The 27,380-nt window shown below is 37.3% G+C and overlaps 4 protein-coding genes across 9 annotated transcripts; 3 read left to right on the plus strand and 1 right to left on the minus strand.

The window, feature by feature from the left end:
• Nucleotides 1–3,509: 3,509 nt before the first annotated feature.
• LOC120015424 lies at nucleotides 3,510–9,181 on the plus strand. Its single transcript, XM_038867851.1, has 12 exons — nucleotides 3,510–3,895; nucleotides 4,152–4,335; nucleotides 4,422–4,490; nucleotides 4,576–4,674; nucleotides 5,693–5,772; nucleotides 5,870–6,698; nucleotides 7,255–7,949; nucleotides 8,074–8,158; nucleotides 8,292–8,343; nucleotides 8,457–8,506; nucleotides 8,611–8,658; nucleotides 8,772–9,181. The coding sequence occupies exons 1-12, from the start codon at nucleotides 3,636–3,638 to the stop codon at nucleotides 8,946–8,948; spliced, it is 2,628 nt and encodes an 875-aa protein (XP_038723779.1). The 5' UTR covers nucleotides 3,510–3,635; the 3' UTR covers nucleotides 8,949–9,181.
• A 1,837-nt stretch (nucleotides 9,182–11,018) lies between these two features.
• Nucleotides 11,019–11,617, plus strand: LOC120015478 (ubiquitin-like-specific protease ESD4). Its single transcript, XM_038867926.1, has one exon. The coding sequence runs from the start codon at nucleotides 11,052–11,054 to the stop codon at nucleotides 11,592–11,594; it is 543 nt and encodes a 180-aa protein (XP_038723854.1). The 5' UTR covers nucleotides 11,019–11,051; the 3' UTR covers nucleotides 11,595–11,617.
• Nucleotides 11,618–11,706: 89 nt separating this feature from the next.
• On the plus strand, nucleotides 11,707–15,831 carry LOC120015477 (ubiquitin-like-specific protease 1A). 2 transcript variants are annotated; one of them, XM_038867924.1, is made up of 6 exons: nucleotides 11,707–11,846; nucleotides 12,820–12,912; nucleotides 13,006–13,125; nucleotides 14,184–14,287; nucleotides 14,620–14,692; nucleotides 15,340–15,831. In XM_038867924.1, the coding sequence occupies exons 1-6, from the start codon at nucleotides 11,742–11,744 to the stop codon at nucleotides 15,400–15,402; spliced, it is 558 nt and encodes a 185-aa protein (XP_038723852.1). In that variant the 5' UTR covers nucleotides 11,707–11,741; the 3' UTR covers nucleotides 15,403–15,831. The 2 variants fall into 2 exon arrangements, with proteins under 2 accessions (XP_038723852.1, XP_038723853.1); XM_038867925.1 differs by lacking the exon at nucleotides 12,820–12,912.
• Nucleotides 15,832–16,077: 246 nt separating this feature from the next.
• On the minus strand, nucleotides 16,078–25,929 carry LOC120015089 (kinesin-like protein KIN-13A). Of its 5 annotated transcripts, none has more exons than XM_038867314.1 (15): nucleotides 25,682–25,929; nucleotides 25,511–25,576; nucleotides 25,140–25,405; nucleotides 24,218–24,439; nucleotides 23,567–23,758; nucleotides 23,032–23,133; nucleotides 22,794–22,871; nucleotides 22,599–22,680; nucleotides 20,595–20,757; nucleotides 19,989–20,318; nucleotides 18,313–18,531; nucleotides 17,597–18,200; nucleotides 17,438–17,503; nucleotides 16,544–16,760; nucleotides 16,078–16,428 (listed from the first exon to the last, which is right to left on the minus strand). In XM_038867314.1, exons 3-14 carry the CDS (start codon nucleotides 25,350–25,352, stop codon nucleotides 16,578–16,580), a joined length of 2,454 nt encoding a protein of 817 aa, XP_038723242.1. In that variant the 5' UTR covers nucleotides 25,353–25,405; nucleotides 25,511–25,576; nucleotides 25,682–25,929; the 3' UTR covers nucleotides 16,078–16,428; nucleotides 16,544–16,577. The 5 variants fall into 5 exon arrangements, with proteins under 5 accessions (XP_038723242.1, XP_038723243.1, XP_038723240.1 ...); XM_038867315.1 differs by having other exon boundaries at nucleotides 25,507–25,576; XM_038867312.1 differs by having other exon boundaries at nucleotides 25,511–25,581.
• Between the last annotated feature and the right edge of the window lie 1,451 nt (nucleotides 25,930–27,380).

The raw sequence follows: 27,380 nt of genomic DNA on the forward strand, positions 1-27,380 counted from the left end.
AACATTTTAGAAACACACCCCAAGCATGAAACGTATTACTGAAACAGGGGATAGTGGTTGCAATAGATATAATCCCTTTAGCTGGGTGAGTGATTCGTGTAACTCCTAGTAGGTATAAGAAGAACCCAATTAATTGAACTGTTGAACAAACCTGCAATTTCAGATATCACCGTTGCGCACAGAGAAGTAGCCCTCGACTATACCGATGAGGTTGGGTATTGAACCTGCAAAGCAGAAGAAAAGGGAAGGTAAAGAGTCCGAAGATCATTAACCAACCAAGAGTTAGAAAGCAAATCAACCACCCAACCTCCATCCCATCTCCCTGTCGTCAATAGAGGTCCTCCAATAGCTTGGAACAGATCCAGCATCTAGAAAGAAAGAGTCGAACCCAGTCACCCACCAACACCACCATGACACAAGCAAGCCCTCCAACCTCACCACAAGCAGGCCCTCCAATCTTCGGAAACAGGGCTTTTAGGTAGATGTCCAGTTGCTCCTAAGCTAAGCAAGCACTGAGGCAAGAAAGAGTCCCTAAGAGACACTCAAATCGAAGATTTATTGATTTCACGGGATCGGTCATTACCGGTGGATGCGGCATTCTTGGAAGACATTGTGATTTTGGGGTGTTAAGAGCCCAACCCTAAAAAAATGACCCGGTCAACATAAAGTCAACGGAAGTTGGGGTATGTATTACAAATTTTAGGATGTGACTAAATTTTTCCGATATGATTTTGGACTTTTTGAGTCCATTGAGGGCTCACAGTTTTTTGGGCTCTAGCCATTGTATTGCTTGTTTGCTCTTATAGGGAGTTTTTTTTTTTGAAAAACCAAGAGAAACACCTGGGATATCATTCAAAGGGGCTGTAAGCCAATAGAACTTACACAAGATGATCGAAATCATCTGACAGTCGAAGACTACGTCTTCGGGGTACTAAGACAACGAGAGAAAAACCAAATACACGAGGAGGCTAGTTAAACACCACTATAATCAGAAAACTAAACTACCTCTCCTTCTCTCTATTAATCATCACCTTCATCAAACATTCAGGATCCTCGACAAACCAAATTTCGTATCATTTTGCCTTTGAATTTTGAACTATTTTTTTTTAGGTATGTCTCTCATATTTTGTACATTTTTTTTTCCTCTAACGCATTACTTACCTACCTTAAAAAATGTATTGGGATGTCAGTCTATGACTCAACCCCGATGTATATCGATTACCATGGTTAGCTTTTAGTTAAGGTCAAAGTTGGTCAATTATTGAAACACACCGTTTTTGACCTACATTCGAAATAGTATAATCTAGAGCTTTTATTCTTTATTCATGGTCACATACTTGCATCATGCGAGCTTTTGGTGGTCTGCAACCTTTATATATATATATATATATATATATATATATATATATATATATATATATATTTTCTACAATTGTTCTTTTGGAACTCAATGAAGTACTATAATTTTATTATCTCTTTCATGGAGTTTGAGAATACATACGGTTCAACTCGCCAACCGAACTACCAGGGATTCATTGCACTATACAACATTGAATCAATAAAATACAACACATACTTCATAAATTGACCCTATAAGGCTATAATGGAACATGAATATTAGCTCAAGCCAACAAGCAACACAAGAACAAATTTATAGGAGAACTCGCCACAATTATACATCACAGTATCCTGGAACTAGTACAATGTGAAAGTTACATCATTTAAGATATTTATGAAAGACTAATACATGCAATGAAATTCATAGCATTCTGTAGTAGGAATTATTGACAAGCACCACATTGCCGAGATCACGACACTCACATTAATTGGTTTTTGGTCGAAGAAGTGAATACGAGTTAATGCCCTAATCCAATCTTTGTTGATGAAGTTTTGGACTGGGCTTTGTCTTCTTTAATTTTGGGCTTAATGTCGTATTATTTATTTAGGCCTTCTTTTAATTAAGAAACGAAAAATAATTTCATTCCTCCAAACAAATTAAACAATCTGCAACAATAGGTGAGTTGACACGAGAAGAAAAATCTTCCAACTAAACACATAAACCTCCAAAAACTTTGAAATTCCTAGCAACAATATGAGCAATTCTGTTGCACTCATGGTCACGGGTCTAAAAGCCACATAACCCAAAGAAATAGTAACTTTCTTAACAACATCCCTGATATGACCAAAAGTTGATAGTTGCTAAGACTCAAACGTGAACACAGACAAAATGATAGGAGAGAAAACATAAATATCCTAAAAACCAAATTCACTACAAATTTGCAAGTTTCGAAATACAGCTAGAGCCTCAACAATGATCGGATCAAACCGCGACACTATTTAACTAAGGCTATTGTTGCAAAGCAGCAAATTTGCATGAACAGTATGTATTAGAGGCAATATTATTTGGAGAAATCAGATTTGGTGAAGAAAACATTCCAATTAGGGCTGTATAATACAGAGCAACATATAGGCACTTCTTGCTACAACCTTACACCTTATTGCAAGGTGTAAAATTCACCTTCAGAAGGTCTCCGGAAAGAACCAGAAGAGAGATGGAACATCATGTCAGGTAGAGAATTATTTGTGATTTAAATGTTAACAAAGCAATAAGATTCAAGATATGAAGAAACAAGATTTTGAAGTGTTTGAAAACTTCGCAAGTAAAGTCACCTGGGTTCCTCAAGCACATCTTCATTGAGAAGCAACTATTCCCTCTCCCCAAAACTACATTGAGAAGTTAACAACATAAACATACTTCATAAATTGACTCTATAATGGAACATTAATATAGCCCAAGCCAACAAGCAACACGACGAATATTTATAGGAAAACTCAACACAATTATACACCACTGTATCCTGTAGCAGTGCAATGTGTAAGTTACATCATTTAAGGTATTTACTACAAAAAACTAATACATGCAATGAGATTCATGGCATTCAGTATGATTCCCAAAAGAAAAATTGCTTGCCAGGCAAGCAAATTCCCTTCTTTAATCAAACACCACCCAAAAGAAAAAAACTAGAACAAGGAGCAGTGTAATTACTACTTTTGCCGCTTTTTTCTGGTGATCAAACATAAAAGTTAATTTAACATCGTCGCTAGCTAAAGAATAAATTGCTTTATAAAACAATGAACCGATTCACACAGAAATTTCAGCAGTATTTCATTCCGTTGTACAATTTACGAGAGAAGTTTGAAACCTCATTACGGTAACACAAAGTGAGGGATTCACCTCTGCAGCCAATCTTGGAGACAAGAAGAGAGAAGGATCGAGATTCTCGAACTGAGAGACGGAGAAAGCCCGGGAGAGTCCGAGAGTGCCAGTGTGAACTGTGAAGAGATGGAGCATGTAGCGAAAACACTTAACAGTCCATCTATCAATAAAACTCAAGTCTCTTTTTTGTTTTCAAATTTAGTGCCATTGAATTTTACTATTTTGGTTCCGCTACGAAACGCAGCGTTTAAAGGTTTTGGCACCTCTAATCCCATATACACTGTCACTAATTTGTCAAAGCATTTCCGTTCACGTTCACAGAGAGCTCCTTTTCTCTTCTCTTGCTCCTCTTCTACTGCTACAATGTCTCAGTTGGATCTCTGAACTCTGTCAAGATAATAAACAAAGAATCAAAACAATGGAACCGCAGTATCCGAGCCCGAAGCCTCGCTCGTACGGGCCACAGCAGATGCATATGGCGATTACGCCGTCCCATCACTCCGACAATGACCGTAGCAGCAGCGAGTTACGAGCGCTTGATTGTAATCTCACCTCACTCTGCGATCATATCCAGATGGAGGGCTTCAATTCCTGCTCTTTTTCCGATATCGTTGTCCATGCCATGGGGTCCACCTACCACCTCCATCGCCTCATCCTCTCTCGCAGCTCCTATTTCAGGTTCCTTTTCCGCACTTTCTTGGAAAATTATGTCTTCTGGTTCTGTTAATTGCTCATTCAAAATGATAATTGGAGATGATAATTTGGGTAATTTTATTAAAATTTAGCAAACATCTTCAGAAATTTTGATTAACCGTGAGAGGCTGTTAATCTTTGGGTTTTGATGGTGTATTCACCATGTTTATATCATATTTTGACCTTTCATGAACTTTAATTTGGTGAAACTTGGTTTGTTTTCATTCTTTGTACTTGATAGGAATATGCTACATGGCCCATGGAAGGAAGCGAGTGCACAGGTTGTGACTTTGAATGTCGATGACAAGAATGTTAATGGGGAGGCAATTGCAACAGCTTTGGCTTATCTATATGGGCATCATCCCAAACTTAATGATAATAATGCGTTTCGTGTGCTGGCGGCTGCTTCTTTTCTTGACTTACAGGTGTTGAATTTGCTCGGTTTAAACAACTCTTTGCAGGTCATAGCATATAAAAAACCCAAATTAATCTGTATGATATATGTTTGCAGGATTTATGTGCAATATGCACAGATTTCATTATATCTGAACTGTGGACTTCAAATTTCTTAGCATACCAGGTTCGGAGTGTTTCCCTGATGTCTAAATGCTCTACTAGCCAGCTTCCAATTTCCTTTGCCAAGGGGCTTATCTTCTTGAGTGCAGGTATTTGCTGAGAGTCAAGATTATGGAATACATGGAGAGCGTGTAAGAAATGCATGTTGGGGTTACCTATGTCAAAGTGGTGTCACAGAGTTGAAAGAGGTACAGGTTAAATAGGATTGCTGTGTGGTGGCATTTGTTTGGTTTGGCTGGCTATCCCTTTCCTCCTCTGTCTTACTTTTCCCTTCTTTTTCACTGCATTGAAGAATAGCAATAATAGTGATATACAATGAGTAAATAATGGCACCTCATTTTTTTATAATTTAAATTTAACAATACTAAAATATTCATAATCGAACTCTTTCTTGTCATTTGACTTCATATGATGTGATCAACAATCTTGTGTGTTTTTTTTTTTTTTTGATGAATAACAATCTCCAGTTATGTATCATCTGTTTTATCATCTTGTAACTTTTTTCCTCACAGCCTTTGCCACTTTGTAGGCAGATTGAGGTGGATGTCTTCTAACTAGGGTCTTATATGTTTATTAGAACATGACGTTTAATCAAGCATGCAACCTCATTCTAACACTTCGACTGCAGAAATTTCTTGACATTAGATTTTAAATAAAATTTCAATTCATCGTTGGAAGAAAAACCCATTGGAAATCCTTTGTCATGTAATATGAAATCTTGATGGAATTCAATTAAATTGTAACTTGTTTTTATATTTTCTGATTGTAGACAAGCTGCACATGTAATCAGGTGGCACCCCCTTGGTGCTATATAATTTCATTTACTCGTTTATCATTCAAAATAATATTTGAACAATGGGTGGGACAGGCGAATATGTAGCCTAGTGGTAGAGTTGTTGGGGTGCAACCTAGAGGTCGCAGTCTCTCCAAATAATACTGTGAAAGGAATTGTTTACCTTTTTTACATGTGGGACGTGTTTATCTTCAGTGGTTTCATTTCCTAGCCCCCTTCACAGAAATCATAATTTGTATGTAGCTAAATTTTTTCGTTATATCGCATGCTAAATTTTGTTGTTTCATTGGATTTTTGGTTCCATGCATAAGTCGCTGTTTCTAAAGATCTCTTGGTTTTCACTTAAGTTTAAATATTTGGTTCTGCAGTCTATCATCTCTGCCATCTAAATGTTGATTCTTCCTAACAATCAGGTGCTTCCAAAACTTTCTGCACAAACTCTCCATGCATTGCTAACCTCAGATGAACTGTGGGTGCCTGGTGAAGAAAAGCGGTAAGGGGCTTAGTGGCCGATAAATGTTGCTTTCTGATTGATAATTGAATTGTTTAAATCAAATAAAATTGTTTTGTTTGTGATTGAAACTTGAAAGGTTTGAACTGGCATTATACACGCTTCTTGTGAAGGGTTCTCTTTGCAATATAGAACAGTCTGAGCAAGGAAGTTCAGAGATAGGTATTGGCATTTATTCTGATTCTCCTAAAGCCAAGGGGAAGAATCTGATCACTAGCTGCGACAATAGGAGGTTGGAATCTGAACTAGGACGCTTAAGTTTAAAAGATGACATGCAGGGCCATAACACTGCTCAAAATCTTCTTGTCGAGCTTGAAGACTATGTGGTTGATTTCCCAGCAAGTATTTCGGATTCCAACCAACAGGTCCAACAAGTTGCATACAATCAGTCAAATTTGCAGCCTATTTACGCATGCAGCATGGAACAATCTTCGTCGTTGTGTAACTCGTTCTCAAATGCCGATGGAATTAGAACCTCATGTTCTTACATTGAGATGCCTATTGGTGTTGGAACAAGTGGACTAGGGGCCAGCTTGGTGGCTATGGAAGGGCCATCTGAAGAAGGTTCTTTCTACAATTTGAATAACAGTACTTGGCATACGACCGATCAATCAGGACATTGCTCTTCAGTGCACCCATCATGTAATGGGGGCATGCTGAATGACTGGGGAAGATGTGGCATGCCTCTTTCATGGGGTGGCAGGGTTGTTGGCAAAAGACAGATGAAAGGCTATGCCAAAGGAAACTGTGGGATTCATCGGGAGGAGTACGATGCTTTTGTCAATATATTTGAAGGTGGTTCTCTTTTATACTGCAACATGTCTTTTGAGGCGCTTTTAAATGTGAGAAAGCAGCTTGAGGAGTTGGGATTTCCTTGCAAAGCTGTAAATGATGGTCTTTGGCTGCAGGTTTGTTGCCAAGACTTTTTTTGTATATCTGTTGCCATATGATGAATTCTTCTTAAAAGAGGGGAATGAGAGGATCCCATACTTTGTCAAAATGTCTATGTTTCATGAATGAACAAGTGTCATGAGCAATTTACAGGTTGTTAGTTTGTTACTTGTCATTAGTCCAATCATCCTTGAAACCATCTGACATATGACAGTTCTTTTGTTTTTTCTTTTTCTTTTTTTCTTTTCGGTTTTGTGGGCGAACATGTGGCCCAATGGTAGAGTTGCAAGGGTGCAACCTAGAGGTCAAATGTTCAATTCCTGGAAACAGTCTTTCTACATATTATGTGGGGCTAGGTCAGCGTACATCTTGTATGTCACTGATTCCGCCCACAATGGGAGCATTGTGCAAGGGAGTTGTTTTATTTACTTTTACCTTTGGTTTTGTATGAAAGATGCCCGACGAATTTGCACATTCCCTCTCAATATGAGTTTTTTTCGGTCTTCCAAGCTTTAGGCTGTCCCCATCTCTTTTGTAGGGACGTTACATTCTTTTTCTATTGTTTACATGCAGATGCTATTAAGAGAGAGGGTACATGAAATTGGTGCTGACACATGCAAAATCTGCTGCTTTACCAGTATAGCATGCACTTGCAGAAAGAACTTTGGATTTTCACATGGAGTTGCTACAGCTGGTTATTACATGCAGGAGCATGATCATAATAATTCACCTGGCAACATGGGCAGTGTGTATGTTGCTGATTCTGCTCAAGGTGAAGGAAATGGCCTCTTTAGGCCTGTACGTGTGCATGTAAGAGGCAATATTGATGGACTTGCAGGCATTGGACGAGGAACTACATTTGTACCTGCAGCTGCTTGGCCTCCTACTCGTTTTGTCTTTTCCCGTGTGCCCTTCGGTATGAGCAACAGAAATGGACAGCAGTCCGTTGCTAATGATGATTCTGGAGCTAGAGCTGAACATAATGGAGATGTGTCAGGTGATGGATTGACAGCTCTAGTAGGGTTAAGTGAAGGAGGAGGCAACACTGCTGATATTCATGCACAGCAGATGGAGAAGGGGTATGAGACAGATCTGCAAGGCAGATCATCTGGAACTTCTGTTGCAGTGCCAAGTACCAGTGGTATTTCTGGCGCGATGCTGGAGTCACAAGAGAATGCAATCGGAATTGAGTGGGAGAACACAAACAGCTCTTCTATATCATTGGATATGAAAACACCTCTAAATCATTTCCCTCCTTTTCGTTTTGGGTAAGTTATCCTATGCTCTGGAGAATTAATGTCCTCTGTTTTGCTAAAGAGGCAATCTAAAGAGTTTCCCCCCCTCCTTGTTTGCTATACTGAGAGACGTGTTAATTGGCCACTTGTTTCACAGAGTTGAATTTGAGGATTTGCACCGGCTCAGTGACAGCCAAGTTAAGCATTCTCCTGAGTTTTATTATGCGGGTTCTTTGTGGAAGGTATCGGAATGAAAACCAGTTGCTCTTTTCCTATCAATTTCTACCTTCTGGGATGATTCTCTCCTTTTCTTTAATCTTCTGCTGAGTTACCGGACTTTCAATATAACTTTGATAATTTTGTTTGAATCTCTAGGTTAGTGTTCAGGCTTTCATTGATGAAGATCCTCAAGGACGTCAGACTCTTGGTAATCTTTCATGGATTGGAAGTTGTGTATTGATACAAATTACTGCTTCCAATATGATGGAAAACAATTATTTTTCTTTTATTTAAAACAACTCATACTGGATATCATTTTAGGACTGTTTCTTCATCGTCGGAAGGCAGAGGTATCAGATTCCCTTAGAAAGGTCAGTCTTACTTTGACACGGCAAAGCATGCGTCGGTGTATTATAATATTCCTCTATACATATTCACCTAATAAGAACCTCTCGCTTATCCTGCTTGTTTTTAGGTTCATATGTTTGTAGATTCACGTGAAAAGGTTACAGCTCGCTATCAGGTAATAATGTAATATTTACGATTGATCATAGACAAATGTCTATTGCTAACAGTTACATGCATAACATTGGTGCATTTTATCCTAACATTGGCCTCGTATTGGTCCGTTTTCAGTTGATTTGTCCATCAAAAAGAGAAGTCATGGTGTTTGGAAGCTTCAAACAGAGGGGTACTCTCCTACCCAAAGCCCCCAAAGGATGGGGCTGGCGAACAGCTCTCCTTTTTGATGAGCTTGCTGATCTTCTCCAAAATGGGGCCTTGCGAGTGGCTGCTGTCGTGCAGCTTGTGTGAAAACAAGATTGTCAATCTTGCGTGCCAGCTGGTTTCTTAATCTATACTGTCTCAGATTTGAACTCGCTGAATCATTTATTTTTCACCCTGGTAACAGTGCTTTTGTTGCGGAAGGGCTATGCTCGGAGCTTGCTCTTGCTCTTGCTCTTGCTCTTGCTCTTGCTTGTGTTGTATATTCATCTGCCTGTATAATTATATCATCACATTGTCAAAAATATATGGATATTAGGGACCTGTTTGGAGCAGCTTTTTTCCTAGCATTTATATGACTTATTAGTATAAATGCTTTGATGTAAACAAACAACAATTTTATTGCACAAACTCCAAGACAATTTTGCTACAAAAATATTGTTCTTTTGAGATGCTCCCAACGAAGACAATTTTACTAGCATTTGGAAATTATACCCATATTGTCCTCAGGTTTTTAATGTTATCCCCATATTACCCTTATACTACTACCCCATACCACAAAAGCCATTTCTCTTCTTCTTCGTCTTTACCGACATCTCCTCCTTCTTCTTCCTATTTTTCTCTCTCTTTACCTCTCTCTTCCTCTTCTTCCCGGCCCAACTGGAATGACGATCACCCAATAGAAAAGAATGTTAATTATTGAACGACGAACACCCAACTGGAACAACAATTAACCAAAATCCTTTGATTCCACGGGCTTCCCGCTTTTGCAAGTCTCTACTTATGTTCATCTTTCCTTTCTTTCTGATCCACTTTAGTTTCTATTTCTTTAAACAATTCTTTAATTAAAATTCTTTTAATAATAATAATTAAAATTCTTTAATTAAATACTTTTTATAATATTCGGTTTATTATTCTTTAATAATTCGTTACAAATTCTTTAATTATTTTGTTTAATGTAATACCCCATACGTAATTTGTCACAATATACCACACAGCAAAATTGTTATCAACAAAAATTCAACCAAACACTATCAAGCATTCATGCAGCATATCTGCGTATATTCAACTCTTGTGTAGCATTTGCCTTCTCTATATCTTTGTACATTCTTCCCAACCGTTCATCGGAAGTCGGGACTGTGAACATTCTTTTTCATTTGCTCCCAGTGCTCTTAAGGAGTAGCATTGAGCTGGCCTTAATCTTTCTTTCCCTCTATTTAAAGTTTTAAACCTATGTGTTTTTTTTTTTGTTAAGTTCTTCGCCAATAAGGACATTCATTTTTGAACTCTTAAATCCTAAAATATTGATATTAAAGTTGATTAAACAAATTTAAACCCTGAAATTCAAGTCTAAACACATCGAGAATATTGTACTTTGAACCCATATGATTTTATTATTCTTGTGTCATCGTCATTGATTCTTAGGTTTAGAAAACGTGTTTGAGAGGTGTTAGAATTTTATTTTATATACCACTCGATTTTGTTATTGCAATCCGATGTGGATGTGGGATATTAGTTTTGACAGCCAAAATGAGTTTGACCCAAATACGATCCCTAACGGTTTAGCTCTTGAAGATAACAATCAAGTTGAGATAAAGATAAACTTTATCCTAAAATGGACTTAGATGAGCTTATCCATAGACAAAAAAAAATAAATCCTAGATTAACTGAAAGACAAATATGAAATTTTTTCTCCACCCTCTAAATATAGGATTGTAGGTAGAAGGAATGAGGAATGACAAGGATTGTGTGACATTTCAAAATACCAAAAATTTGAGAATACAGTGTTGTGATGTATTTGTTTGTAATAAAAAGGAAAAAAAACTAATTATGTGCATGGAATATGATTTTTAGAATAATAATTATATATGGAATATGATGAATTTGTTTGAATAAGAATAAAAAGAAACTATTTTTCCTACAAATATTACAAAACTTATTATAAACTTTATTTTCTGATTTTATTTTGGCTCACATTTTACTTTAAATTATAAATCCACCCTTATCCCTTTCAAGTCTCCAGTCTCCAGACATTTCTAGGGTTTTCACTCCTTCAAACTTCGAAGTTTCGACTCAGCACAAAAACCCTAACTGATGTCGCGAATAATATTCATATGTAGGGTTTAGCTGATAAATCTGTATATATTCTTTTGTTTTCGTACGTTCTAGAGCGCAATTTTCGAAATTCGTGATATGTTTGCTGGAATGAGTTTCCTTAGATGGGTTCGCGTTTCTAGAGGTCGGAAGCAGATTCCACCTATGGGCGCCTTAACCCGTAATCGCAAGCGTGGTAACGTGTTCTTCACGGTGAATCAGCCGCCTTTGTATTGCAATTGTTATGCTCCTCGTCAATCTAAGAAGCCTAGATTATCTTCTGCGTTACAACGTCCAGAACAACCCGTTGTTTCGTCTAATAAAACGGTTTCCAGGCGTTCACGGTATCCCGACGCCATAACTAAAATCCGCAGAGAGGTTCGTGCCCCTCGTAGAGTACTCAAGTTCGGGTTGTCAAAGCGTTTGAGACCAAAAACTACTAGAAATAGTAATTTTGTTGATGCGGGAGACGACATGGGAGGCTTTTTGAGCAATAATTATGGTAATGCGAAGGAGAGGGCTTTTGATGTCTTAAGGTATATTACAAAGGAGAAGGAAGTGATTGACGTGGATGATGATTCTGGAAAGGAATTGATAATGGAGGATTACATTGTAGTTCAAGTTTCTATTTTGCGTAATTAGAATTGCTTAGCTGATTTTGTTGCTTTATTGACATTGTGATGAGTCATGGGTTCTCACTGCCACTGGATTTTATTGACCTGGTAATATGGCCATCCTCATCATCAAAGCCTTTATCCCAAATGGTTATATGGCCAATGAATCATTCTCATGCAGGTCATAAATCTCTACTTTGAGTTGCTGAAAGAAAGGGAAATGAGAGAGCCAGAGAAGTTTTTGAGATGTCATTTTTTCAACACATTTTTTTACAAAAAGGTCAGTAACATGCTTTATCTCTGTCCTTTTTTTTTTTTTCCTCTACGTTGTTGAACCTTGAGAATGAGACTGGGTGCAGCGGTAAAGTTTTTTCTATGCATAGCAGGTGTCATGAATTCAAACTATGGAAATAGCTTATCTATAATGCAAAGTTAGGCTGCATACAATTAGCCAACCAAGAACTCACAGGGTGGCGGTAGCTGTTTGACCAATAATGTTTACATTTATGTTTACTTTTTCTAATAATTTATCTGGCCGACTTCTAATGTTAAATTGTTTTCTCTTTTGGCAACACATTCATTCTTTGATGTACTAGTTTAACAACCTTTTTTACTTACTATTCTTAATTTCCTTGTAAGCTTGTGTTATTCAAGCGGTCCCCTTTTTTTGCGAACAAATTCCTTCTAGATATCTTCGTAGTGCTTTGTGATGTAAATGGTACTCTTTTTTGATACGCAATATTTTGTTTCAAATATTCTACTTATTTGAAACCTTTTCCATTTTGGGAGTGTATTCATACTTGATTTAGTAACACATTTATTCTCTCATACGCAAGAAGAAAAGAAAACAAATCTCTCTTTTGGCAACACATTTTTGGATGTTTTGCTGTACATTTTAGTTGAAGAGTTTTAAAACGTTAGTTTCTATGACACTTCACTTTTCTATAGTGTTTTTTTTATTTAATGATGGTTAATCCTACCGTGCAGGTTATGTAAACCTCTGATCTAAAATAATTTGTTAATAGTATATTGCTCTAGATTTCCTGATGGTAACAGGAAAAGGATAGTAGTAATTGGTTTTAAATTGCATTTTGTGTGTTTGTAGAGCAGCTTATTATGTCAGTTTATGGCTCCACATTATATTAATTTCTTATCTTCTTAAATATAATTAATCTCTCTTACCCTCATTGCCATTATTTGAGTTCCTTGGTTGTAGTACTCAATTTGTATTTTATCTTGATATTAACATCCAGTTAATTAGTGGGAGATCTGGCTTTGAATATAGCGCTGTCAAAAGATGGCCTACTGCAAAGAGGCTGGGATATGGTCTCATTGAATGTGACAAAGTAATTTTGTACATTCCTTGTTTTGGTATTGTAATGTGATTGGCTCAATTGAACATGTCAATAATCATGAAGCTAATTTGCTACTATGCTCAGATATTTGTCCCCATCCACAATGAAATACACTGGTGTTTGGCGGTTATAAATAAGAAAGACGAGAAGTTTCAGTATCTTGATTCACTTGGAGGGAAGGATCAAAACGTGCTAAGAGTACTGGTATGTTTTGTAAATTATGTTGTTAGGGCTTCTAATTCCATTCTATCTATGTGTGTGATTATACATTTATACGTGTGTATTCAAGTGTTAAACTGCCAATGTAAACTACTATACTGTTACTGTTTGGCTTTAATATTTCGTACTTCATAGGATGATGTCATTATTGAATGCTGCTCCATGCACGCATCCATGTTTTGTACTTGCTTTCTGAACTGTCCTGTTTTACCATTAGAAGCTAAAGAACATAAATGTATCTATTTGCATGTTGGTTGAGATGTCGTGGCTTCACAAGGAAACTTCACGAAATTAAGTACTTCATTCTTGTTGAGATTTTATGAGGAACTTAAAAGTTATTAACTTATATTGCCTCATTGGGTATACCTCTTGGTAGCTGGATTGTTTTGTAACCATATATTCTAGGCTCCAAATTGTTTCCCTCGGTTAGTTTACCTTGAACATTATGTATGGGCATGATTTGGATTTTCCTTTTGACGCATTTGAATTTTGAAGGGTTTTATTGATTGCAATATTTCTGTTAAATAAGGAACTCTTTTCATAAATTTTTGTGTGGAAACGAGCTTGTAAACTTAGGGTTGCCATGAAAATGGCTACAGAAGGTTATTAAATAATAGAGAAGGAGTGACTTCAAGTTGAAGATTGCAAGCTTCTTATCCCCATAATTGACTGCTGAGATTGTAAAGTTGTGGGATTTGTAATATATATTCACCATCAGGGATACCCTCTCCTGGTTTATTTGCACTTTAATGGCCTTAATCTAACCATTCCATCTGGACTTAATGTTGTTTGTTTCTTGAGCTGTGGAACTTCTCCAAGAGAGTGCCAGATTGGACCTGCCACTCCAGAGTAGACCCTACATAGTAGCAGTTACCTGCAAATCACTAGTATTATTGTAAACCCAAAATGCACCCGGTGACTAAAGAGTTTACAGCTGGTCCGGTTGTTTCATTCCCTTTCCTCTGGGCTACCATGTTTGGATGATAATATTTGTTGCATTAAAATATTACTGAGCTACCATGTTGATTATTAATGTGTCTCAGGCGAAATATTTTGTAGAAGAAGTAAAGGACAAGAGTGGACAAGATGTTGATGTGAGTTATTGGGAACAACAAGTTGTTGAAGATCTTCCTGAGCAAGAAAATGGGTGTGTTATTTTTTCCTTTTTACTTTTGCTCTTTTGCGAGCCACTATATTTGGAAAATTTTCCACTAAACAATTAATATCATATGCACATGCTATTTTATGCTCTTTAAGAAAGATTTTGCCAAGAAACAGCATGCAGTGTTTATCTTTCTTGATGCAGCTAAAACCAATAATACAAGAACTTTTACTTCCTTTACTACTGTTGACATATTTCCTAATTGCGCTGAATTTGTTTTTTCATTTTCTGTTTTTGTCCCCCATCCCCTTCTCCCTTTCTTCTGGGCTTCTATTGTTTCTCTCATATGTATTAGATACAACTTATGGATGTTGCAGGTTTGACTGTGGCATGTTTATGATAAAATATGCCGACTTTTATAGCAGAGGTCCTGGGCTTTGTTTTAACCAGGTAATATTATTTTCGTACACAATAAGTATTTGTTTATAGAGACATCTTTAGTGCTCATTTTATGCTGTTGTTTTGCAGCTTTGCCTTGAACCAGATTTACCCCCTCCCTCCCCTCCAAAAATGGTAACACCCACAAGGTCCCAACAAGAAACGAAAATAATTAACTAGTTATCTAGGTTACAATCAATGAGCCTGCAATCCATATCATTAATAATATTTCCTTTCCTTTTTTCTTCCTTCTCTTGTTTCTCTCTTATTGCGTTTTTAAGACTTGATGAAGCAAATTGTTGGGGTCATCCTCACAAGCTCTTTCTCCAAGGGGATGGTATGACCACATGTTGACATCACTAATTAACAGTTGCATAGTGAGCTGTCATTTATGGTCATCTCAGAACCCCGCAGACTATGGGTTTAAATTTAATTATAAATATATTTCATAAATTATTGTATTTCTATCCTATAAGATTGATAGGATTCTTTCTGTTTCTTTTAATTCTTGGTGTTATTGAAACAAATAGAGAGAGACCTAGATAGAAATATGTTGAATTCATGTATGGATTTTTTTAAGATTAGAATTCTGTCATCAGACTCTATTACTGGTTATTAATTATTTCTCAAACGGAACCTGTGAATCCTTTCCCTTGTAGGAACACATGCCCTATTTTCGTAGGAGAACAGCCAAGGAGATTCTGAATTTGAGAGCTGACTAATTGAAGATGTGATGCTGCCGCTTCAATGACAAGCTGTAGTATCCATTTAATCCAAGCACTGGCAGTACTATTGTGCACATTGTTGATAGGTTGTGCATTTGCCGTGGATGATATTTTTTGGGTGGTTGCGATGAGGGCTTTTGGTGTAATTAGCTATTCAAGAGCTCCCGAATTGGGATCATATGAGGCAGGGCCGGAATCTGAATATCTGATATGTATGGTGGGATTATAAGTGAGGCGTATTGTTTGCTGGCGTTCAAGCCTATATTGGATATTCAAAAAGCAAGCTTCTCAGTTATTAAAAAAATTGTTAACTGGGATTGGGAATTATTGCACTGTTTTTTAAGCATTCATTGAAGAATTTACCGGTTCTTATTACAGATTTCTTCAAATAACATGCTTTCCAAGCAAATTTCAGTTCTTTAAAAACTTTTACTAGTTATTCATTCAGTTGAGCAAACATAGTTGCTGAGCCCAATGGAAGTTCCAATGATGAGAACATATTGCACAACTAGATCAACTTGATCAAAAGCCTAATCCTACTAATGTTGCAAGACTGAACGCAATATGAGTTTTAGTCTCACCTCCTTATAAATATATGAGGGGTGTGGGTTTGATAGTTTGCTCCTACGTGGGTTTGATTTGTGCCTCCTACGTGGGGTCTATTAAAATGGCTTGTGCAATCGAAGGATTATATATCATCACATTAACAACCTTAAATCAGAATTACAGTATACACGAACTGTATAGCAACCAACAGGGGAAAAGAATCCCAAGAAAAATCATCTGAACATGCATTTTATAATTTTTCCTTCCCTGAATATCCAAGGCCACAAACCTATAACTTGGGAACAACACATCTAAATAATACATTTGATAACTATATCAAGAATAATATGGACTTAAACCTCACCACCATTGTCTGAGCCACCCCAGATTTAGATAGCAACATTAGCCCATTGACGCGGTTGGGCTTTGCAGTGCTCCAGTTCATGATGAGGTCCAAGCACCGCTGTCACGGTATGACTGCCATAGTGAAAATTGAAATCATCAGAATATCTACAACTTACATATTTAATTTGAATCTCCTTTTTACATCAAATGTAATAGGTGCAAGATAATACAAGGGAGGAGAAATTACAAAACACGTGCTGCTATCACCAGGTGAAGCAGCCCTAACGAGGAACTCTCTTCCGACTAAGTATTTCTTGTTCCTTCAGTCGATGCTGAAACCTGGCCAGACGAGCTTGAAGACTGACCAAACCAGCTGCCTTGCGTGAAAGCACAAAATTTAACTGGGTGACATAGTTATCTATTAGGCTGCCTGGCTGGTCAACTTCCGCCAATAGTTTCATTTCCTGATCCAAAAAAAACACACAAAATTAGGGGCACATAGAAACCTGGAAAATTAACTCGAGCTATATCCTCATTCAAGTACTTATTGATGGGTAATACAAAACCAGAATAAAGAGAAAGAATCCTGAAAACTATTGCTCCGGAAATAAGACTCAAAGGGTAAAAAAAATTCATGTAGACCTCAGCTCCTTAGAACCAAGGGGACAATGACAAAATAGTTCGAGGGAAAAAACCATTTATTCCATAACATATATAGCCAGTAATTCGTTCAGTGTGGTTTGAATCTCTAACCTTCAGTTAAAAAAAAGTTTACTCTACTACCAAGGTTCACTCTTGTTACTCACTCTTATCTCATGGATGCATGGCATTGATCTCTGTATTTCCTCCCTTTGCAACAAATTATCAATAAAAGTAAAAATATAGGTCATTTTGTACCATCCAGACCACAGAAAGCACTAGGGTAACATCAAGGGAAGTAAAATTCTCCTCATTTGCATATACATATACCTCAGTTGCAAAGAAACAGGCTCATTGCAGTTGTTACGGAAAGTACTATCTCAAAGAAGCCAATTGTCAAACTTTCCAGATGACAAAATTAGAAGGAAAAAAATCAGCCAGATATAGAAGCAAACCAAGCAGACTTCAATCAGCAAGTAAAAAAAGAGAGATTTTCAGTTACCTCACGAACTATCTCCATTGTATCCTCAATCTCTTTTCTGTGAGCTGCAATCAGGGCCTCTTCCTCCTAAACAAATCCAACACAAATAAAATAATGATGACAATAAAGAAAAGAGGATATATTAATAGATAACTAAACATAGGCCCATTGACCACCAACCTCAAGTATAGCATTGATATTCCCATCATTGGGAGGTTCAGGTTCACATTCAGATTGTCTAGATCTAACATTATTCGTGGAATAAGAGCCCACATTTTGCTGCCTGGTGTTTGTAGAGGTGTTTTCAGATCCACTTGTGTCTTTTTTTGGCAAATTTCCTAACTTCTCCAGTTTTTCCTCTCTAGATACTTTTCTGCGAGGAGGTGAAACCTTTGGGGCTTTCTCTTCTGTATCAGCTGAATTCTGGGTATACGATGCATACACCTTTTGGCTCGTAGTACCACCATAAGAATTACTCATTTCCAATCTATCTTTATCGACTAAGCCAGAAGCTGACCCACGATCCTCGTGCTCATTGAAGGGGTAACTTGATGTGAAACTTGAACCCTGTGAGTCATACTCAACAGCAGCATTATAAAGATGTGTTTCTCTTTCTGCAGCTCTTCTACCTATATCCAATAGTTTTGACTCTTGTTTGTAAACATCCTCCATATCAATAGACAGAGGCATAGCTGATGCTGATGAGACGTCCTTATTAATTGGTGGTATGGAATTTGCAGCTTGCTCCTTTCTCGCATTACCACTTTTCGAAAGACTTTTGACTCTGCTCAATGTAGAGATATATACATAATCAACTTTTAGTAACGAAGTTTAAGACAATTGCTGCTGCTAAGATAATCCATCTTGTCAAAAGGTCAGAATAGAAATATGCATACCTATCCGCATATCTTAAAGTATTGAGTGTATGTTCGCACGAGCCCGCATTTGGTGAAATACAAGAGATCATGACAGTTCTTGAGTTGCCAACAAAAGAATCACGGAGCACTTCTGTAAGTTTGCTACCTCGAAATGGTATGTGGATCTGATCATTGTCCAGAGCACGAATGCACTCCTTAAGAGCCAAAAGACTTTTGTTGATTTCTGCACCCTCAATCCTGCCAATGACAAACTAGATAGCATCAGGTATCATGATGCTAGGCATAACAACTTCAAAGAACGAAATCAATAGCTTGAGGGGCAATGACACTGCATAACAAGTTAACAACAACGAAAGAAAGCAGAACAGACTGCTGATTATACGGGCCAATAAAACTGCTGTGCAGCATCCAAAGGATTATAAAGTTTGTGGCCATGTGTGCCAATAGATGGGCATTGCAAAAAGCATTGGCACCAAGGATCTATCCCAACAAAAAGTAAAGTACACTTCCGATCTACTTTAAAGAAACATCAGAAATCTATGTTTGAGGCATATTGTAGACTAAATGCTCTACCCATCGAAAATGATGTTAAAACTTAAAAGAGCTAAGGCAAATTGTTGATTGAAATGCTCATCAAAATTGATATGGCAATAGAGCGTTGCACAAAGCATTGGCACCCAGGTTCTATTTCCACAAAAAATAGCATACATATTAGATCAATCGACTTTAAAGAAATATCCTAAATCTGCTAGAAATGTTGTGGCATATTGTAGAATACTATGCTTTTTTACCCATCAAAATTGATGTACAAAAGGACCAAGACAGTAAGAGATTGGTACCACCCAGTAGCAAACAACAGCTCAGCTACAATCTTGAAGTACCTAATGCCTGACAAACCATCTCTTTGGCCACATTGTAACCAAGCACATTCTAATCTTTGAAAGAACAATTGTAGCTTCCCCATAGACCACATTGTTCTATGCTCATCCAAAGTCATTCCAAGCCCAATACAACTTCAAATCATCCAATTTAGGATTGAATAATAGGAAGGCCTCTTGCCCTTCTGAAAAGAAGTGTACAAGCAAATCCCTTTCTTCTTCTTTTTTCCTGTTGTTGATAAGTACATTGTCTCTTGCAACAAAATCTTCACATTAAGCGAGAACAAAATGTCTACTAATGACTTCTCTGTCTGTGTGCCAGTTGCACAGCATTCCACTCGTCTGGATGCTTTTTGTCAACCATCAATGAAATCAGGCTTGTCCAAAAATGATAGCATGCGGTAAATAATGCTTAAACCTAAGGTCGCTCTAACACGAGGTTAATAGATCTCTCATAAAGCTTGTTAACAATCGACACCAAGGATGTCAAAAGCAATTGTGTCCAATCTTACTAATAAAAAATGTAAGCAATATCAGAAAGAGTATGATTAAAAGTCTATGTACTTTGGTTCGCCAGGAATGCAGATTAAGAACATAATGTGAGTGAGAGACTGTTTTGACCTTTGTTCAACATCAGGGTATTATTTGTTACATACTCAAAAGTCTTTTTCAATAAAAATGCTCTTTCCATTCAAAAACAGAAATTGGAAAGTAAAGAGAAGAAATTGGATTTGCAAACATCTCATAATGGAAAATCAGAAAAGCAAAAAAAATATATAGGATATTGTAAAACAAAAATATATATGTAATATGTACCTTGTTTGTCGGTCATTATCGGTAGTGTCAGCACCTCTTTCACTGCCTGCAAGATCAATAAAGGAAATCTTTCCCACAACTTTCCCAACTTTTGAATCATTTCCATCATTGTTCCTCTTAGATTCTTTTACCTCACTGTGCTTCTTAACGGCAAGTTGTAAAATAGCATGTGACCTGGAAGATTCCTCGTTAGCACCAGTAGAACCCGTACTTCTGGCTGCATTTCCCCTCTCAATGTATTCTTTCACAACTTGTACATCTGAAATTTCAAATTCTTGCAGACCGACAATGCAAACTTGTTGACGCCCATCTTCTCTCATGCAGAGCTTCCTATTCAAGAGCAAAAGAGTTAGTCATCCAGCAATCTACCTGCAGTGTCTTCCCTTCCCCTGTTACGTATCACACTCTAACTCATAACACCAGTACAAAACTATTATCCAAACAGATAAATATGTATGTTTGACTAAACAACTTACTACCTAAGCAAGTTGTTTATTGAAACAACAGAAAATTAGAACTTACTTCTGCCTCCTTACTATGGAATAACATATCTAAATTCTCAAGATAGATCGAATGTAATGAAATGCAAAGGATCAAAAGGTGTACTTTCTATCAGAGAGAAGATCAAAGAGTTTCCCGCCATAAATTTCAAAAAAGCTAAGCCACAACTTGAATCTCTGATTGCGATAAACTGGTTGATGCAAATATCGAACAAGGTCTTCAGCTGCTCTGAGAGGCAATGGTTGCATAGTGAAAGTTTTGCCACTACCTGAAAATTAAGAAGTTATCCAAAACACAATTCAGACCAGACTCAAGTTCAAGAAGTGTGAACTGACAACAGTGTATACAAGAAGAACCAACATGCTGAACAAACTGAACAAAAACCATAGTTGTCAAAGGCGATAGGCGCACTCAGGGCGCAAAGGGTCTGCTATCGCCTGGGCGAAACAAAGCGTAAAATTAAAAATAAAAAAAAAATTATAATAATTAGATAAATTAAATATAACACTCACAAGATAGAAATTAAACATAACACTTAGCATATATATACAAAAACCCATAACCATATATTGAGAGAGAACTTAATTTAAGAGGGCTTGAAATAATAACCTGAATTTCTCTCATTCAGAAAGAGAAGAAAAGATAATAGCATTTTTATTAATTGTAATTGATGAGGTGACAACGCTACTTAAAAATTAAAATAATGAAAAGAAAAGAAAAGAGAAAGAAAGAATAAAATTCAACTAGTCATTTCTTGCTTTGAAAAGAAAAGAAGAGAGAGAATTATTCAATATGTCATTTCTTGCTTCAAATTTACAGCAGTAGAAAGGACAAATATATCGATGATTATTTGCACCAAACAGTCATTTCAACAAATAAAATAATATAAACAGGCTTATACTGTGCATTTCACACTTTCACCTCTATAATGGTCCACACAAAAAGTCACTCAACTAAAGACTTTGACCTTATTGACCAAATCTCATCCACAAATACAATCGTCAAAACCAAAGCTTCTTCAACCTCCTGATGGGATCAACTTCGAGGAGGGTATGAGCCTAGAGGCCCTAGACTGAAATCCCAGTCGGTATCTTCATCTTCTCCGACCAAGTCACGTGTCACACATCTGGTTGTTTATCCCCTAAACCTAAAGTCATCAGGCGCTGCGCCTATGCGCCTAGCGCCTGATTACAGGCGCGTGCCTGGCGTCACCTAAGGCAAAGCCGCCGCCTTGCTACTGGTCAAGGCTCAGAGGCTGCGCCTAGGCGCGCGCCTTGCTCGCTTTTGACAACTATGACAAAAACAACACAGAAAAGAAATGTACATAATTATCCGACATAGAGCCTAATGATGCGAACTGATCCCCCTCGCTACACAACGAATCACGACAAGCTCATGCATGACTTGAATTAGAATTCCAAGCATTTCACAGCTTAAAATAAGTATACAAATTCATCATCACTCTTAATCTAACACATTTTCTTTTTCGTTGAATAATAATATAGCCTCAACGAAACGCAACGACGGAACAACTTGTGCCCAAGGTAAGGCGTATATCAGCACAAGCCTCCATTGGCCTGGTGGTGTTGAATGCCCTTTACCCACAGATCATAGGTTCCAAGGGCTGGTAAGAGAGAGAAGGCGCATCTCAGCATGTCAGTGTGTATCATTAAGCAGCTTATATATAGTAAACTAACTCTTTCCCATGGTAGTTGGTAAAGTATTTAAAACAACATCTGCATCTTTGAAAATTAGTGTGATAAAATATTGCAAACAATATCTACCAACCGCTCCTGTTCATTCTGAATCGATATTGGATTCAATTTTTAACAATACTTTCAAAATTGTCTTCAAATATTCCAACAAGAAATTTCAAAACCTCATGAGAAAAGAGCAAAATTCAGATAAAAAGGAAAGGGCACTCAAGATAAATCAAAAAAGGAATATTCACTGAGTGATATAATATTATAATTTACTTATTTTAGCAGCTGAAGGCCATACATGAAAAATCAGGAGAAAGTCAGAAACTTCTTCTCGATTTCTGAATTTCAGACACTGACTATCCTTAAAGTTTAACAGGCATTATCTCTCATCAGGATAACACAATACCTGTCTGACCATATGCAAAACAAGTAGCTTTTGTTCGCTGAAAAATGATGGGAATAATTGGCTCCACGGTAACCCGATAAACCTGTTACAGGCACATAAAACCAAATTTTATTTATTTATTTTCCCACATTTTAAAGTCTAATAGGTAAAACAAGGCACTGTTATCGGATTCAGTTTCCATGAAAACTAAATTACCTCATCATTAGTGACATCTTCATCCAGAACAGCATCGAAACAGAACTCATGCTTCTCCACATAAGCAGTCAAGTCCACCTTTCACACCAGACCAAAAGTTAGTTCTTTGAACTGGACAAATGGAAAAGGAAGACAACCTAATCTCATCAACCCACCGACGACAAAAGGATTCTTGTCTTTGTAGGAAAACGTGTAGTATATGGTAGTTGCGGCAATTGGTGAAAGCAAGAAAACGAACCTTTAGCTTAGGTTCATGGACAGCTAAAGCATTGTCGCATACAGTTACGATATCCTCCTCCTTCCGAGAAAGTTCCTTCTTGTTTAATGGTCTTTTACGTACCTAAGACACAGGATAAGTAGCAGACAACAACCTTCATCATATTTCATCACAAGCTTCAAATAACAAGAAGCATCTAATCAGGTCTTAAGTTACAAATGGTTCTGCAAAGTATGCACAATATAATACCTATACAGCCCTATGATGCCCTATCAAGCAATGGACATTAAGACATTGCTAAAAGGATCCACACACACAGCCAACAATTTTTCTCCAGAAAAACACGAGAACCAATACTTGCTCATATCTCTCAAATAAAAACACAACGAAAAAATACATTATGAAAAATTCACATCCAACATGTGTGAGTACCATCTATATTCAATGAAATGTGAACCTTGACAGTGCTCTACTCACACCTCAAAGATATTAATGCTCGAAAGAGAATGGAATGGAATGGGAGGGGGCGTGCATACTACCAATGAAACCAACATACCACAACTTTAATCTTTGCTACATTATTTTCCCTTGTGTTGTTCTCTTTTTCAACTGCAGGGAATGGAACTGAGGCATCCGTATCAATTTGTTCTTTTTGCTGTCTGCCAACAGTCATGTTGAAATCATTTTCAAATTCTTTGGTGCCCCCAGGCATGAATGGCGATGGCTCAAAGGGTTCTGAGATAACATGCTGCAAAAGAGAACAAAACAGCAATTTATCAATCAACGAAAGCGACTATTGTCAGAATTATCAGTACAAATGCAAACTACCATCATTAAGAGCCAAACAAAATTGGCGAATTCCGTAAAACCAACTCCTCAAGTCAAGGGTATTACCTGAAATCTTCCACAAATAGAATCAACTGAATTTAAAATTATATATACATTATATATATACAGAGGAAATAGAAAATTTAAATACATTCTCAAACAATGCTCCAAATTATTGAATGTCAACAGATAATATTTAAGAAAAAAATAATAATAATGACATAACCTACACTAATTGTCCTACAGAGTAAGCAACTGCATATTACTATATAAGTAAGAACCCATTTTGGGTAGAAAATTTTGATGCATCATTTTAGCTTCAGAAAACTGAGAACACCTGCCCTGCCAAGTTAGGCACAGCAACCTCCAAAGAACTTACATCAGACAGAAGCTCTGTGTCATCCATGGCATGAAGATCCAAAAGCCCAGCTCCAAAGTCCCCCCTGAAATCTGGGGAATAATAACCGTCCGATGCAGCCATGCCACTAGAAGTTTGGGCAGTTGGCGTATATGGCTCAGAACCAGATTCCCCATTGAAATTAAGATTTCTCATTAATTTAAACAGCCTCTGCTTCTCTTCAGCAGATTGCGCTCCATGACCCTAAGAGTTATCACAAAATTTGTCAGTATCACAGCAGTAATAAGAAGTTTCAAGGATGATTAAAAAGAAATTTTAAACACAAAAAAGATCCATGTCTGGCATATTGTTGCATAAAAATTGCACGAAAAACATTGTAGTGAACACTAATTTCATACATCCATAGCGTGATGGAGGAGGATGAACATATGACTGCGGCAATACCAAAACAGTGAGCGAATAGATTATTCAATCGGCAATCCACTCAAACAAACTTCTAGTAATAATATTCACAAAACTCAAAAAATAAAACGTGTTGAGGAAGTGCTCCGATTGCATAGGAAAGGAGCCATGTTCTGTGTGTCTATGTGAAAGAGAGAGGGAGGGAGGGAGGGAGGGGGACCTCAGTGAAATCATTGCATATCCCAATTAAGCGGAACATGGGTAAAACAGGGGGCCATAATGACAAGAGAGTTTTAACAACAAGAACGTTCCAATAATTCCTTCTCCTTGCAACTTACAACATCCAAAAGCAGGATTACCGAAACTAACTGCTCAAACAATTGTCTAAACTCTAAACTTGCCACCAAGTTCACACAGATGTCAATCCTAATATAATGTAAATATTGGAAGGCAGGTTATGAGAAACTTGCTAATTTACAATCTGGGGGAAGAAAGGGGATAAGAATTATAATCGGTAAGTATAAAAGCAACCATCATGTACCTGCATGAGGAGATTGGGAAGGAGGCGTTGGTCAATTCCCGTCGAAGCCAAGGGAGAGGCCAGATGCTGCAACCCTGCGGACTGTAGCCACCGCGCCATGACGGCATCGCCTGCATCCCCGGAAGAACCGGCATTGTGCAGGGACCCACCAGCGGCATGATCGTAGTATGCAGTCGCTGCCGCAGCATTAGTCTGCTGCATCTGGCCACCCATGTGGCGCTGAGATCGTCTTTGAGGAGCCAACTTTCAAGATCTGTTTACCAACTCTTCATACACAAATAACCAAACAAACTATCAAAACCTACAATCCTCACGCCCCAAAGATACGCATCACGAGTTCAGAAAACATGACACAAACAAGACCTACTCACAAGGAGAAGAAAATCCGAATCCAGAGCAGAACACGACAGTGATCCTCGAAATAACTTCAAACCCGCCTAATCTGCGAATTCGATCTCAAAATTAAACCCCATTTCAAAATCCAAAATAGCAGTTACAAATTCAAAGATATTGGTACAAACTTATTCACAGGAGAGAATTACCAGACTGAACCACATAAAATAATCAAGAGACGAGATCTATGCGTTGACATGGACGTGAAATTCGTCCCGCGATCAGATCTGAATCTGAAAAGATAAAAAGAAAAACCCTAATTTTTGAATGAACGGAAGAAGGTGGGAGGAGGCTTAGTTCGAAAAGTTTCTTTCAAAGGTGGATATGCGTAAGCGCGATGACAACAGAGGCTCCATTCCATGCGAGAGGAGACAGATTAAGATAGTATTGATATAACGTAGTTTGTGAGGGATAATTATAAAGTTTGGAACGGTGGGATTACTGTATTCAAATTTTATTAAACGGCTATTTTTAAATTAGTGTAATGTCTAATATGCCCTCACTGGCATGCCAAGTTAGAGTCCGTTTGGTTAGCGGAATCCAATTTTTCGAAGAACAATGATTTTCTTTTTGTCGATAATTTTATGTTTGGTTGGTGGAATATTTGAAATCTATAATTCTAACTAAAGCTAGATTCTTCCATAAGGAATCCTTATTGATTGGGATTCATCACTCATTTTCAGTAAAATACGTATAACATCATCTTGAACAATACACAAGTCCGAGAACATCTCACAACTATTTTAAACTATATATAATAATAAGGTTATTTCGGTAAGTTAATCATTATTCCATTGCAATTTTTACTCTAATCAAATATGTCGACCAGCGGAGACTAACAAGGCATATGAGGATGCCAAGAAAATAGATTTCCTACCATACTTTTTCATTTTCATCTCTAAATCCACAAACTAAATTATAGTGATGCATAGTGAAATTATTGAAGTTTTTATCCAGTATGAACTAGGAAACATGGTGATTGAGCATGCATGTTAAATGGACTCTTGCCAAAGATTGTCGTGATTTAAAACATTTGAAATTGTTTTTAACCTAAACCGAACTGAATCAAATGGCATAATAACTGTTGGGTTGGGTGTTAAGTTCGGTTTTTGTTTGGTTGATATTTGTTGGAAGCAAATTTTGTTGTTTTCCTAAAACCAAATGAACACCCCTCGAACCAAATCAAATCGAATAATTGCTTGATTTGATGGTAAGATCTCTCCTCTTCCAGGTTGGGTGTGACGACTGAATATACGGCTTGTTTGGTTTATATTTTGTTAGAACCTAGACTTTACGGTTTTACTAAAACTGAACTGAAAAACCAAATGAATACCCATCTAAGTTGTTGATCGAAATTGGATGTGTGGTAATTACTTTCCCCCGAAGGGCTACTGATTTGATCCACTTCGTAAGCCATAACGCGCAAGCGCTCGTGCGCATACTCTTCCTCTATCTCTGTAATGTTATGTAATAGACGAGTCACCGTCTCCCTCTCTCAGATCATATTTTGTATTTACAACAAAGACATAAAATGTTAAATTTCCATTGTGATTTACATATATAGAGTACTAGTGCTTTTCTTTAAAAAAAAAGAGAGAAAAATGATCAACTTATCCGGAGACTTATATTGCATGGTAAACTATGGAAACGACGGCACGTCCCAATACATGTTTCAATTCGGTCGTAAATATAATCTCACCCACCACGGAATCGAACCCATGTATGTGTACCTAACACACATATACCAAGATCCGTTCTATCACCCAAACTATTCCACAAGGAGTACTTTTTTATGGTTTGATTTTGTTTAGTATTCATTTTCCATGGTGACGTACATCAAATCCAATT

Source organism: Tripterygium wilfordii, chromosome 14 (genome assembly GCF_013401445.1).
Source record: "Tripterygium wilfordii isolate XIE 37 chromosome 14, ASM1340144v1, whole genome shotgun sequence".
Classification (NCBI taxonomy): Eukaryota; Viridiplantae; Streptophyta; class Magnoliopsida; order Celastrales; family Celastraceae; genus Tripterygium; species Tripterygium wilfordii.

Excerpts from the sequence above, each read along its gene's own strand:
- LOC120015424 (XM_038867851.1), top strand. The coding sequence starts at position 3,636 with ATGGAACCGCAGTATCCGAGCCCGAAGCCTCGCTCGTACGGGCCACAG. Across the intron at positions 7,950-8,073 it reads TTCCCTCCTTTTCGTTTTGG|AGTTGAATTTGAGGATTTGC; the intron begins GTAAGTTATCCT and ends CTTGTTTCACAG. Across the intron at positions 8,659-8,771 it reads AGGTTACAGCTCGCTATCAG|TTGATTTGTCCATCAAAAAG; the intron begins GTAATAATGTAA and ends GTCCGTTTTCAG.
- LOC120015477 (XM_038867924.1), top strand. The coding sequence starts at position 11,742 with ATGCAGGTCATAAATCTCTACTTTGAGTTGCTGAAAGAAAGGGAAATG. Across the intron at positions 12,913-13,005 it reads GTCTCATTGAATGTGACAAA|ATATTTGTCCCCATCCACAA; the intron begins GTAATTTTGTAC and ends TACTATGCTCAG. Across the intron at positions 14,288-14,619 it reads CTTCCTGAGCAAGAAAATGG|GTTTGACTGTGGCATGTTTA; the intron begins GTGTGTTATTTT and ends TGGATGTTGCAG.
- LOC120015089 (XM_038867314.1), bottom strand. The coding sequence starts at position 25,352 with ATGGGTGGCCAGATGCAGCAGACTAATGCTGCGGCAGCGACTGCATAC. Across the intron at positions 24,440-25,139 it reads TTCCCAATCTCCTCATGCAG|GGTCATGGAGCGCAATCTGC; the intron begins GTACATGATGGT and ends GATAACTCTTAG. Across the intron at positions 18,201-18,312 it reads ACTTTAAGATATGCGGATAG|AGTCAAAAGTCTTTCGAAAA; the intron begins GTATGCATATTT and ends TACATTGAGCAG.
- LOC120015478 (XM_038867926.1), top strand. The coding sequence starts at position 11,052 with ATGTTTGCTGGAATGAGTTTCCTTAGATGGGTTCGCGTTTCTAGAGGT.